Here is a 14,375-nt window from a genome sequence, read left to right as displayed (position 1 = left end):
TGTGCAAAATTCAAGTAATATAAAAATAAAAGTTCTCCTTCCTCTGTCCCATTAAATATTATTCTTCTCTCCAAAGGTAATTTATGTTAAAGTTTCAAGGTTTTCTAGACTAGTTTAGACACACCAATATATCACATACACAAAACTTCTAATATAAATGGTACTATCCTATATATTTTGTCCTGAAACTTGCTCCGTTTTTTCCCGCTTTTTCAAGTTTTTATTTAAATTCCAGTTAGCTAACAGAGGGTGTAATACTAATTTTAGGTGTAGAATTTAGGGATTCATTACTTACATACAACTCCCAGTGCCCATCACAACGAGTGCCCTCCTTACTACCCATCACCCATTTAAGCCATCCCCCCACCTACCTCCCCTCCATCAACCCTCAGTTTGTTCTCTGTTAAGAATCTGTTTTGTTTCTTAAATTCCACATGAGAGAAATCATATGGGGTGTCTCTCTGACTTGTTTCGCTTAGCATGATGGTCTCTAGCTCCATCCGCACTGCTGCAAATGACAAGATTTCACTCTTTTTTATGGCTAAGGAATATTCCATTGTGTATTTTTGTGTGTGTGTGTGTGTGTGTGTGTGTACCTCTTTGAATGTGCGTGTCTCTTTCAATTAGTATTTTTGTATTCTTTGGGTAAATACCTAGTAATGCAATTGCTGGGTATTGGACAGTTTTATTTTTAACTTTTTGAGGAACCTCCATACTGTTTTCCAGAGTGGCTGTACCAGTTTGGATTTCCACCAACAGTGCATGAAGCTTCCCCTTTCTCCAAAACTTGCTATTTTTCACTTAATATTTTGTCTTAAAACTTTTAGCTACTTCAGAGTTTCACACTTTAACCATTCTTCTGCTGAATCTCCAATCTTTCAATATTATAGACTGCTACAATAAAACATATTTTACATACATATCTTTGTGTGTACCTGCATGTACCTCTATAGATACCTAGCAGCAAAAAGTGACTTTTAAAAGGAGTATTTATCTTCAATTTTGATATACTCTGCAAAATTGTATTTCAAGAAGGCAATAGAATTTTCTTAAAAAAATTTCTTTTTTTAAGTTTACTTCATTTATTTTTAGAGAGAGAAAGAGAGAGAGCACGGGAGGGGCAGAGAGAGAGAATCCCAAGCAGGCTCTATGCTGACAGTCATGTGGGGCTCCAACTCACGAATTGTGAAATCATGACCTGGACTGAAATCAAGAGTCGGACACTTAACTGACAACTGAGCCACCGAGGTGCCCTGGAAATAGCAATTTCTTTCACAAAAGACCCTTTTTCTCTACATCTTTATCAACTGTTGGTATTAACAATGATTTAAATTCATGCTAATCTGTTCATCAGTGACAAATATCTCTTTGTTTCAATTCGTATTTCATCAATTATTTAAAAAAATTTTTTTTAATGTTTTATTTATTTTTGAGAGACAGAGACAAAGCGTGAACGTGGGGGAGACACAGAATCTGAAGCAGGCTCCAGGCCCTGGGCTGTCAGCACAGAGCCCATCATGGGGCTCAAACCCACAGAACGCAAGATCATGACCTGAGCCAAAGTCAGACACTTAACCAACTGAGCCACCCAGGCATCCCTTTATTAATTATTAATGAAGTTATGCCTCTTCTCATAGGGTTATTGTTTTATAAGATTTCTCTTCTGAAAAGTGGCTTTTCATATCCCTTGCTCACTTTTCTAAGGAATGTGTTTTTGTTATTGATTTGTAGGATTTATTAAGTATGATTGAAAATATTTCCCCCAACCTGTCATTTGTTTTTAACTTTGTTCATAGGGCTGGTTGACATATAAATGTATTTAAGTTTACATATACAAACCTACAGCCCCACCTACCTCCTGAAATCTCTGTATTAATTCATGAGGCATTTATTAGGGACTCTGATTTATATATGTGACCTATTTCATTATTTGAATACTATTCTTGCCCTTTCTTCATTAAATATGTTAAAAAAATATTTATGTATTTTTCTTTTTAGATGAGTACTTTTTAAAATATCCATTTGCATTTCATCTGGTCCAAGAGTAGATAACTTTAGTAGGATTTCATTATTTGAAATGTGTACTATAAGACTATCTTCCAAAAGAAAAGACAGATAACACATGTTTTTGTACCAGAAAGTATCCATAGTAATGTATTAATTACTACTTATTATTACTTAAACAATGACCTAGTTTAAGTGAGGTAAAATATACCTAGTACATACTAAGCCCATAAAAGTACTCAGTAACATTAATTCTAACCTTTACCTCTTTCCTTTAGATTTCTTACCTGCTGTAAACTGAGAATGAGGGTCTTGGCACACTGAATTTTATCAATCTGTCTGGTTTTACTCAGTGTTTCCTTAATAATATCACCATAGTCATTGTAATACTATGAGAAAAAGAAAGAAAATACAGCTTTAAAATTATTGAAATTTCATGAGACAAAGTAGATTGGTGAAAAAAATGGAAGGGGGAGTTCAGAGGTGTTTAATTTCTTCATCTTAAACATAATGAGAGACAAAAGATATTGTCTAAAGTTAAAGGAATACACATTTGATATTTAAGATTAAGAAACAGTGAAAGTTAACGATAAAACTGAAAACTGGGAATTGTAGAAGAGGAAGATAGGTAAACAAAATTCCTTATTCTCTGTAATACGGATTCAATAGACATCACTTAAAAGGTAACAAATCAACAAACAGAACTTTGGTAGAAACTTAGCAAAGAACTAAAACCAGAACAATTAAAACTGCTTACCTCTGGGGAGTGAGCCTAAATAAGTGGGAAGGGCAGATTAGGGTCACAGACTTAACTTTAAATACTTTTGTGTTCTATCTCATTCCCTGTCACCACCACATGTGTGTATGTTACTATTATAAAAAATAAAAACAATGACTTGTTCGATAGTGACTGAGAAAAATTTAATTCCTTTACAATTCAGTTTTTTGATATAGGATTTAAAAAATTTTCCTTGTGAGTAAATAATTTAAAAAAGCCTTATTTAAAGCCATTAAATCTGGATGTTATTTCCAAGTGAAAGCCTAAAAACCTACAACTTATGTGAAAAAGTAATATATTAGCTTAGTAATTGGATTTTTATAATTTACAAAAAAGATGGCTATGCTTCCATGATATAAGGTGCAAAAAAAGAGAAAGATACAATAATACACTAAAGTGGTTAAACAGGGAGATCTCTAATAAATTCAGATTTGTAATGGTCATACAGAGAACTGGGGCAAAAAGCTATATATATATACCTAAGGGTATATAACAAAGAGTAGCAAATAACTATCAGAATACTCTCAAAAAGATTACAGCTTTTAATGAGAAGCACAACAATTGCTAAGGATGATAATAAATTTTGGATAAGGCTCATTTCTTGAAATCAATACAGTATTATAAAGGGATGAAAAGGAAAAACCATGGTATACTCATATTTATCCATCCAAACATAATGTTTAGATATTATGCTAGGAAGCCATCTCAGACTCCTTTCAGTTAGGTCTCTCTCTATATCCTGTGTTTGCTTTGTAATTTGTACATCTACCACTACAATAATTGTGCTGAGGTTTTATGGTTTAGTGGGAAGAGCTAAGCTTGGAAGCTAGACAAACCTAGAATCAAATTCCAGTTTTTGCTATTTATAATAGTTATGTGACCATGGAAAGTTACTTAACCTTTTTGAGCCTTAATTTCCTTATCTGTAAATGACAGGATTACTGTAAACAACAAACATAATGAAAGAGCCTCAGAACAGTATCTCATATATAAATTGCACAGAACAAAGGCAGCCACTCATTATTACCATGTTACATTATATTATGCTTGTATTTCAGTTTCCCTATTAACCTGTAAGCTCCTTAGTGCAGAAATCATGTTTTATTTAAATCTCTGGCTATCAACACAGTGTTGGTCACACTGCAGTTGTTCAGCAAAATATGATGAATTAATTACTATTTATCCTACCTAGAACTGGACCATACATAACTAAACATGGATAAAGATGCAAGTGGATCAATGGCACACACAATATTCTGAACATGCGCAAAACAAAACACTATCTGCGTCAGGAGAACAAGGTAAAAACACATAAACTGAGAAGTCTGCCTGTCATAAAGATTTCTGAGCAATGCTTTTTTAGAGGGTCGGGAACAAAATGGAGCTTAAGGAAAGCAAATAGCCAGGAAGGTGAGTACCTACCAAAATCCTATCATATGAAGAATGGTTTAAAACCCTTCAGCGTTTCCTTACCACCCTGAGGAAAAAAATTCAAGCTTCTCACACAGCATATAGTCACTAATGACACCTTCTTTAAATCTTATCTCTTGCTCCACTTTCGTAAGCAATCTTTGTTGTCACATCAAATTACTTGCATTTCCCACAAAGAATTCACATTCCTTTGTCTGTACATGAAGTTCAATCTGCCCACAAGTCCTCCCACTACTTCTTTGCTTACTAATTTATGCTTAGTGTCTTAGACTTAGTTCCGAAGTCACCTCTAAGCAATTTCCATTAACCCTTATATTTCTTTAGAATATATAAAGAAACATATATTGTCTGTTTTATATATTTCCAGGAACCCCTATACATACCTTGGTTATACTATATAATGCAATTGTCTAATTGTTGACAGTCTTTTTGCCTTTAGACTACTTTAGAATGGAATTAAAAAAAATCTTTATAACTTCAGTGCCTGGCAGGCAGCATGGTATATAGTAGGCATACTTATAAAAATGTCTTGAAGAGATGTCATAAGGAAGACAGATTAGGTTTCTTCCATGTTATCAAGAGAGTCTATAAAGCTTCATGGAAACAAAAAGGTGTTCTTCCAATAAATGTGAAGATCTCCCACATTATGGGGTTGATATAATGGAACAGATTGACAAAAAGCTTATATTTCTATAAAAGAGAGAAACTTTAAATATATCAGAAAATCATCAACAATACATAGGTAAAAGCTGTGAATTTTAGCTTCTGTTCTCATCTTTTCATTTTAATTGCAAATTTCTCTGCCACTGAGATGGAAGGAGAAAAATAAGGATATGAAACTATACCTTCATGTAGTGTTTAAAGATGTCTGCAGCTGCATGCATGTCAACAATATCATAAATGATAAGTTTGCTGAAGGCAGCAAGTAGATTCCTTCTTTTATGTAAGGCCTCAATTTTATTAGCTTCATCTTCTTCATCACCCTCTAACCACAGAAAATAAATTCGTTATGAACTTTGGCCCTTTATACAAGGTAAAACAAAATAGACAATCTGTATAATCAAACACTGGCTTATAACTTTACAAGTAGTACCATTCAGTTTTAGATAAGATAAAAATTGTGATTATTTTAGGGTGGTATATTTAGTTACACTGATTATACATTTAGTAGGTACCAAGGTTCCTACTTCCAAGAGACTGTCACAACAAAGATTGCGTAAGATAAGCAAATCATATATAAATTCTTTTTCTGATATTTTTATCCTAATAATACTGTTGTCTGTCAATCTTGAAGATGCTATCTCTTCTCATTTCAATATTCTCTACATGCTATTAGCTATATTTTAACAGAGAAGAAATTTCTGGAAATGTTTAAGACATAGAGAAAAAGTTTTCTTTTAGAAAGAAATATGCGGGGAGTAATGGAAATATATGGAGGTGTTAGTTTTCAGTGCTTGTCCTAAACATGGTTACGTTATACATTTTGCAAAACATTTATGCATATATACATTTTTTAAAACAAAGCTTACTATCAAATACTTTCCAAATGAGAAGTGTTTCTTCCTCAGTTTTTTAATTCTCAGGTCCCACTGGCTTGTCTATCTTTGATCCCAGAAAAAATTTCTTCATAAGGCTCCAGATGTTCACATGTTAATGTTTGTTTTAGGCTCTGTACTGACGCTCCCATGTCTTGGCCTGCCCATACTTGGAGAGTGTTCTTTCTTTCCTTCTTCACATGTATATATTCAGAAAAGAACTTACTCAACTTTTCTCTTCCCTTTCCATTAATTACTCCTGCTGTGAAGCACCAAAGCTTCGAGAAGTTGGAAATCTTTTTGCTTAAGACAAGTAGTAGGTAAATTTTATCTCCTGTGATTAAAATGGACTCTAGAGATTTTGTTTCACAATTGAGTATTTTCTAAAATGTTCTGTTAAGTAAAGAACACTCTAATAGCACCAGACAGATCTGCAGATTAGATATACTACAGATCTTAAACAGCTGAAATAATCTATTTCACAAATATCCTATATAACATTTATTTATAGTCAGCCTAATTATGCTATGTTATCATTATGCAGGTTCAGCATAATTCTGACTGGTAAGGTTTGATAACAGTCTTTTAGCACTTAATACCTTACAGTTACATTTTGTTAAGAAATATATGGTGATTCTCAGGAATAGAAAGGAACTTGGATGCTTTCCTTTAGAGAAATTGTGAACCTGGACATAGTTCAATTAGGAACATATCTATCCTATATATACATTTTGCACATGTGGGAAATGACAAATGTACACATTTACCGTAGTATAATTTATAATAAGCAGAAGACTGAAAACTAGGGGTGCCTGGGTGGCTCAGTCTGTTAAGTGTCCAACTTTAGCTCAGGTCATGATCTCGCAGTTAGTGACTTTGAGCCCCATGTTGGGCTCTGTGCTGACAGTTCAGAGCCTGGAGCCTGCTTCAGATTGTCTCCCTCTCTCTGCCCCTCCTCCGCTCACACGCTCATGCACACTCTCTCCCTCTCAAAAAATGAATAAACATTAGAAAAAAAAGATTGGAAAGTAGCCTAACATCAATCAATAGGAGACATATGACATAAATTATGCTATAAAGAATAATTATGCTATAGCTGTTGGAAAAAGAAAAAAGAAGCTCTGTATGTAGTGACAAGGAAAGACCTCTGGGGTACTATTCTAAAGAAGGGAGACTTTCACTGTATACATTTTTATTCTTGTTGGTTCCTGAACCACATGAATGCATTAACTCTTTTTTAAAAGAGAGAAATGCTAGTACTTTTTAGGACTGAATTTGAATTTTTTTCCTAGTATCTTTTGTGATAGGTAAAAAAAAAAAAAAAAAAAATCAATATTATATTGATGAGATAATAACTACAAATACCCATGCTCTGGTTCTCTTCGTCTTGGTCAATGAAAACATGATCCATCACAAAACTGAGGAGTTCAGACTGGAGTCCAGTATCTGGATTAAACACCAAAGGCTGGAGGCCTTCCCTGCCACCTGTCATTAATTGGTGGCTAAATATCATCAGAAGATCACAGAGTAACATGAATGCCTAGAATGCAAAGGGAATTAATTCATCAGTAATGTAATATATAAATATAACTATAACTAGAGATCAATGTTAATGAAAACATACTAAATTAAATGCACTTCATTAACAATACCATAACAGAAACTGAGTATTTAGTTTTAATTTCCAAACTTATTGAATATACTTTTTCTCATTAAATACTAGTCCCGTTTAAGACTTTTCCTCCCTAAACATAATCTATTTCTTTTACATGGCTGTATTAATTCAAAACAGTTAAGAGATTTTGACTTGAAGTTAAGAAAAATGACTTAAAGCTAATTGTGGAAATACAAAATGAACAGAATAAATTATGACAGAGGACAGAAATCAATCATATACTTCTTAATCAAATAATAAGCATAAATCTTAAGACAAACTGTATTATTCAACAAATTACAATGCAGTACTCTAAATCTTAAAGCTACTATTTAAGGATTCTGCTTTAAAAAAATCTAACGTGGGGGCGCCTGGGTGGCTCAGTTGGTTAAGTGTCTGACTTCAGCTCAGGTCATGATCTCATGGTTCATGGGTCTGAGCCCTGCATCAGGCTCTGCTGACAGCTCAGAGCCTGGAGCCTGCTTCACATTCTGTGTCTCCCTCTCTCTCTGCCCCTCCTCAGCTTGTGCTCTTTCTCTCTCTCTCAAAAATAAACTTAAAAAAAAAAAAAATCTTTCAGTAGGTTTAAAATTGAATTTAAGACCATTCACATAAAAATCACTATATGAAAGCTTGCCACAAGTTTAAAATTTTTTTTTAACGTTTTATTTATTTTTGAGACAGGGAGAGACAGAGCATGAACAGGGGAGGGTCAGAGTGAGGGAGACACAGAATCTGAAACATGCTCCAGGCTCTGAGCAGTCAGCACAGAGCCCGACGCGGGGCTCGAACTCACGGACCGCGAGATCATGACCTGAGCTGAAGTCAGCAGCTTAACCGACTGAGCTACCCAGGCGCCCCAACTTGCCACAAGTTTAATCACATAAGGGAATTTTCAATATATTTCCTAAAGAAACAGTATGATAATGTTGTCAAATTTGCCCTATTTAATGGATGGTATGAAATGAGTCTGTGTTATCAGTTTACTGTAACTGAATGATTTTGTTGTAGGATAATTGAGGGCTCTGGTAACTCAAAACAATTCACTTACCCTGTTCTAAATATTGATTTCTATGGGAAAACACAATTTTGGTATGTATTTGGAGATGAGTGCATACTTGGCTGTCTACCTCCAGCAAGAATCATGGCAGTTCATGCTCTGACTACACCACCATGAACTACTAAATGTCTAAAGATATTCAGAAAGAGCCACTTGAAAAGGGGAGCATGAAGAGAATCCAGGGGGATGGATATATATAGAGAGAGAAAGAGAGAGGGAGAGGGAGAATCCAGGGGGATGGAGAGGGGGATGGAGAGGGAGAGGGAGAGGGAGAGGGAGAGGGAGAGGGAGAGGGAGAGGGTGAGGGCAAGGGAGAGGGCAGAGGGCAGGGGCAGAGGCAGAGGGAGAGGCAGAGGGAGAGACAGGCCACAGTTTTGGACATCACCAGTGATGATGCACAAACAATGAATTTTTGGTTTAAATGTCCTAAGCTTGGTAGTTTTAGACAGCACTCACTGATGGGGTTCAGCAGGTTTAGAGAATAAGGTTTAGAGAAGACCATCTCTGTTCCCATTTAAGTTAGATGCTGATAACTTAATAGATAACTAATAGATGTGATAACCTACTTAGAAGGGATAGCAAAATGTGAGTACTACAGTATTCTAATTAACTAGACATTTTCTAGTCCAACATTACGATGAAAAGAACAATATGGAAAAAAGTATTCTCTTTTATATAAAACAGTATATAGAAGTTTTTATATAAAACAGTATATAAAAGTACTTACCAGAAGAATAGTATAATTAAACAGTTTTTAAAAATCGCTTCATGGAAACAGTACTGCCTCGGGCTCTGCTTTGATCCTCTTTGGGCTGTGCTGCCTTTCCCAAGGATTGAGGAGTCTGCTGAACCAGTGGGATATATCCACCTGCACTCCTACTATCCAAGTACAGGGACTCAGGGATTCCTTGCCCTAAGAGACCTGATTCTGCTATCAAAGCCTGCACAGCCCTCTTCTCTGGGGAGACTATATCATTTGTGTGTGTACTCCAGGTCTCAGGGTGGCTGTTTGAGGGGATAATGTTGACAGTTTGGATTTATGGGCTGAAGTGTTAACATGCATGTGTGAGAAGTTCTTCCTGGTGTGATGAGAAGAGGGTAAGGTCAGAGGAGGGTGGACCACAGGCCAGCTTCAACCCTCCCAGTTTTGGGATAGAAGTCCCAGGAATCAGGAATTATGGAACCAGGTCATTATGATAGTGTATTTGTCTAGATAAAAAGACATAAAACAAATCTGTTAGCTTGCTTTGTTAAATTAAATATTCAGACATCCATACTTTTGTCCCAGGTTCCATAAATGTTAGGGATAGATCTGTACGTTAAGAATGGTCATAAAAAATTTACATCTTCTTACTGTTCTTCAATGAATTTAGTTATTTTTATTGAGAGCTCTTAACTGATAATTTCTTACCTGTTCCTTCACTGGAGTATTAACATTAGATAGGCACTGTTGGCAAACAGCCAAAAAGGATTTCACTGTTTTCCTCAATACCAACAAATCCTCCTGTAAGACACATTCAAATTTGCAAACATGAATTACAATATCCTATAAACCTGATCCGTAAGAAATAATAAATGGAAGTAGCCAATTGACTTACTGTTAAGGAAATTCATAAAACCAAATTTATTGTTGGGAACCAAATCATATAGTTATTTCCTAGTTATCCTAATGGAAGGGGCATAATCCCAAACACTCAATTCTATTTAGCTATGGAATGCTCAGTATGATTTCCTCCAACATGTTTTCCTTTATAAATATGGTTTACTTGGGTTAATATTAAAATTGTTAGACATTCCAAAATACATACTAGTTGGTAGTAAGGTGAGGGGGCAGAGCAGCACACTGAAAAAAAAATCATTAAGCAACAAATGTGCACTTAATTTCCCCCATATTCTCAGCACTCTGCAAAATGTCAAGGGAAGAAAACTAAATGTTTTTTGAGAAAAAATAATTTTAAAACAGTGTCCTTGCCCTCAAGGGGTTAACATCCTAGCAGGGAATTAGGTTAATCACAGAGTAATTAAATGTTCAATTTTTTTTTTTTTTTTTTTGTACTACCTCTAACTGTAGCAGAGAGAGCTGAGCTGGAGGGACTTTTATAAAAGGATGGGCTTTAATTTAAAATTGAATGAGTGAACAGGATTTAATTAGATGGCCATATAATATTCAATGTGAAACATTTAAAAAATATAAAAGGAAATTTAAATTTATCAAGCACCTAAATGTGTCAGGCACTGGTTTGAGGGCTTAGTGTTACATAATCTAACATTTATATTGATTAGTAGTAGTCATTATTAGCAAGAGTTTGAAGCCAGGATTGTCTGATATCAGAGCTCATATTCTCACTAATGAGGAAGACACATGAGATAATTCAGTATTACATCGATATTTAAAGTAGTAATGAAGAGTAATTAAATTAGGCTGATGTAGAAATCACTTCTAAAAAGTATTCTGTTACTAAAGTTCTTAAAGCTACTCTTTGTGTAGATGACAGTACTAATTCCTTTTGGGGATCTTCACATCCCAAATAAAGATACTTAAAAAATTATACACATTTCCTTTTGCTATCATGAGTGTAGTATTTGGAAGAAGGAATAAGGTCATTTTGTGCAGAATAGTAAAAAAAAAAAAAATGCTGTCTTAAAAACTTTTCATGTTCCTGCAGATGAACACCCAATAACCAAAACTCAACATTCTTTGACCTTCTCTAACTTCAAAGATTCATTATACATTAGGGGAAACAGACAAGAGAACAGTCAGCTGCAACAGAATGTAAGAAATACTATGTTGGAAAGCCTAATCCAGAGTCAAAAGTAGTCACAGAAGGGCTCCCAAAGAAGGTAACATGTAAGCTGAGCTCTGAACAACTAAAAATTATCCAGCTATATAGAAAAAGGTATCCCAGAGGGCACAAAATGTTCAAAAGCCTGAACATGCTTGTGAGAGGCTGTTAATTTATTGTGGCTGGGACACAAATAGGGAGGTGAGTGGCAAGAGAGAAAGCTGAAGAGGAAAACAGGATTCATTTCCATTTAAACAGGAGATCATTTAAAATTCCATGTTAAATCATCTACTAGCAATAACGAACTACTGTAGAAGAATCTTTATTATGAGAGTGCTACAATTTTGTTTTAAAGAATAATATAAGCAGAATGGAGAATGATATGGAATAGGGAGGTTAGTTAATAAGAAATACAATGTTCTGCTGAGTGCTAATTATGTGCTAAGTACTGTGTTCTACTGGCCATAAATTTAAATCTCACAATCACCATATGAAGTAAGTGTTAATATTCCTTTTATACCCATGAGGAAACAACTTCAGAACACCCATGGATTCTAAGTGATAGGGTAAGGATCCAAATGTAGGATTATCTTACTCTTGTGACTCTAAAGTAGTCCATGCTCTTAATCATTCTTCTCTGGTTCCCTTACATATTAACAAAGGCCATAGGAATAATTTAGAATGAGGGTCTGAAAATAAAATGTTGGCAGTGAAGATGTGAATAGACTGAAGAGAAATTATAAAGCAGCAGCATAGAATTTAGGAACTAATCAGAATGGGGCTGTTGATGAGTCCTAAATTTCCAGGTAGTCACCTATTAGGTGGATTATGGTGTTTATCACTGAAATAGTTAATGTAATAGTTCACAAAAATGCTAACATAATAGTTCAATTTTAGAGATGATGATCTGAGATTCCTGAAAAATATCCTACTGATGTTTAGTAGGCCATTGAATATAGGAGTTCAAAGGCCATGGGAAAGAATTTAAGAATAAAGATTTGGCAGTCCTCGGCATTTAAATGGCAACAGACATGATGGAAGAAGATGAGATCACTCAAGGAGAATATGTAGAGAAGGTGGACAAAAGTATCTTGGGGAACACCAACATTTAACAGATGGATAAGAAAGAAGAGCATATGAAGAAATCTAAGAAATGGTATGAGTAGGAATAAAAACCAGAAGAATATAGCATATTCTGGAAAGAAAACATTAAAAAATGGTTTTCTAATGTTTATTTACTTATTAAAGTTTACTTATTAAGAGAGAAACCAAGAGCAGGGGAGGAGCAGAGAGAGAGAATCTCAACTTGACTCCAAGGATCGAATTCACAAACCATGAGATCATGACCTGAACCAAAATCAACAGAGGCTTAACCAACTGAGCCCCTCAGCTGCACCTAAATGTTTATTTTGAGAGAAAGGGTATGCACACATGTGAGTGGATGGGAGAGGCGGAGAGAGAGAGGAAGAGAGATAATCCAAGCAGGCTCCATGCTGTCAGCACAGAGCTAGATGTGGGGCTCAATCTCACAAACTATCAGCTCATGTCCTGAGCTGAAATCAACAGTTGGATGTTTAACCAACTGAGCCATCCAGGTGCCCCAGAAAATGTTTTTAAGGAAAAAAAAAAAAAAACATTAAAAAATGGAGATAGTAATTTAATAGTGACAAATGCCATAACAGAAAAGACAAGCTAAGGATTAGAAAGTATCCCATAAAACAATGATGAGGTTGTGAGTGATCTTGGGGAGAAAACTTTTAATGGAATTAAAAGGGCTGAAGTCAGACTGCAGTGGAAATCTTCCATTTTCTTGAATGGAAGAAAAAGAAGGCAACTCTTTGCTGAATAAATAACTGAAAGAAAAAAAGCAAGCCATGCTACTGACTAGCTCTATGATCTTAGTCAATTATTTTATGTCTCAGAATTACAGAGTTTAAAAATCTATAAACAAGACAGCTGAACTATGAGATTCTATGGTACTCTGTGATTCTGCTGAATTCACTAATAGGCACTCAAATGAGAACAAGACAGGTGCTAAGTGGTAATAAACCTCCCAGTATTCAAAGAATGACTGTTCACTGTTCCATTGCTAGTACCTAGAATAGTGCTTGGCACACGGCAGGTGTTTAATAAATACTTACTGAATGAAATGCAAGTATACGTAATACAGATGATATCACAATCCTAGGGTCAATGTGTAATATCTTCATTTTATCAAACTCTAAACAGAGTTTGAAAAAATGGTGCTAGGAGGTATTAATGCTCCTTTATTTCCTTAAATTTCTCAGCGTGCAAAGAAGCAGTCTAGGGAATCAGCTATCTTTGGAGTTGAAGCCAAATATTCCTTTAAAGGTCGATCATAAAGCAGATGTGTCTTATGTAAAATGGTAACTTGCCAATTCTTTTGAAGAATTATAAATTTAACATCACAACTAAGTAAGCAGCCTACCAATGACTAATCAGTAGAAGTATTTTAAGAAGAAACTGGAAATGGGAAGCAACCAAGAAAATAGAAGCTAAAGGCCTTTAGCAGTAAAGTTTGCACTAGATTTGGATGCAACTTAAATATTATCTGAGTGCTCAAGAAAATTAATTTAATTATAGTCAGTTCGATTCCATTAAGAGAAATATAAAACTAATAGTTTTAGGTAAATGGGCAGAGATACTATATATTTTAACTAAATCTTATATGGTAAAGCCCTTTAAACAGCTGGGAAGAGACGTTAGGTTCTTGTAGATTTCAGAATACAGTGCTTTTATTCACTTTACGATATTTCATTTGATTAAAATAGTTGGAATGATGATTCCCAAGGCTGTGATTGTGCTAAGTTAAGGCAGGCAACCACTTCTGGGATATGTGGTAATAAATATCTTGAGAAATTTTCAGGATGTTCAATCAAAACTTTAAAAGAGGTTCAGGGTTTGCCAGCTTAAAGCTCAAGTATTAAGGTAAATTTCACAGAATGGGCTTTATTCTTAATGTCTCTTAAAAAACAAGAATAAGGATAAGAAAAAATAAAAACATAAAAAGATTCTAAATAGGGCCAATAATAAGAGCTTAGTTTTAAAAGCACAAAAATTAGTAATTTACTTGAACTCCTTTAAAATATAAACCACTGAGGGGCACCTG

At 34.8% G+C, this 14,375-nt stretch overlaps 1 protein-coding gene across 2 annotated transcripts in view; it reads right to left on the bottom strand.

Annotated features, from left to right (window-relative positions):
* Nucleotides 1-14,375, bottom strand: part of STAG1 (stromal antigen 1) — a 402,070-nt gene that overhangs the window by 28,807 nt on the left and 358,888 nt on the right. For both annotated transcript variants that reach the window (XM_049628788.1, XM_049628789.1), the window contains 4 exons: nucleotides 9,874-9,966; nucleotides 7,114-7,288; nucleotides 5,059-5,198; nucleotides 2,292-2,393 (listed from right to left, as the gene is read on the bottom strand). In XM_049628788.1, coding sequence (XP_049484745.1) covers nucleotides 2,292-2,393; nucleotides 5,059-5,198; nucleotides 7,114-7,288; nucleotides 9,874-9,966 — 510 coding nt within the window. The remainder of the gene's footprint in view (nucleotides 1-2,291; nucleotides 2,394-5,058; nucleotides 5,199-7,113; nucleotides 7,289-9,873; nucleotides 9,967-14,375) is intronic.

Source organism: Panthera uncia, chromosome C2 (assembly GCF_023721935.1).
Source record: "Panthera uncia isolate 11264 chromosome C2, Puncia_PCG_1.0, whole genome shotgun sequence".
In the NCBI taxonomy this organism is placed as follows: domain Eukaryota; kingdom Metazoa; phylum Chordata; class Mammalia; order Carnivora; family Felidae; genus Panthera; species Panthera uncia.
This window is presented reverse-complemented; position numbering and strand designations above follow the sequence as displayed.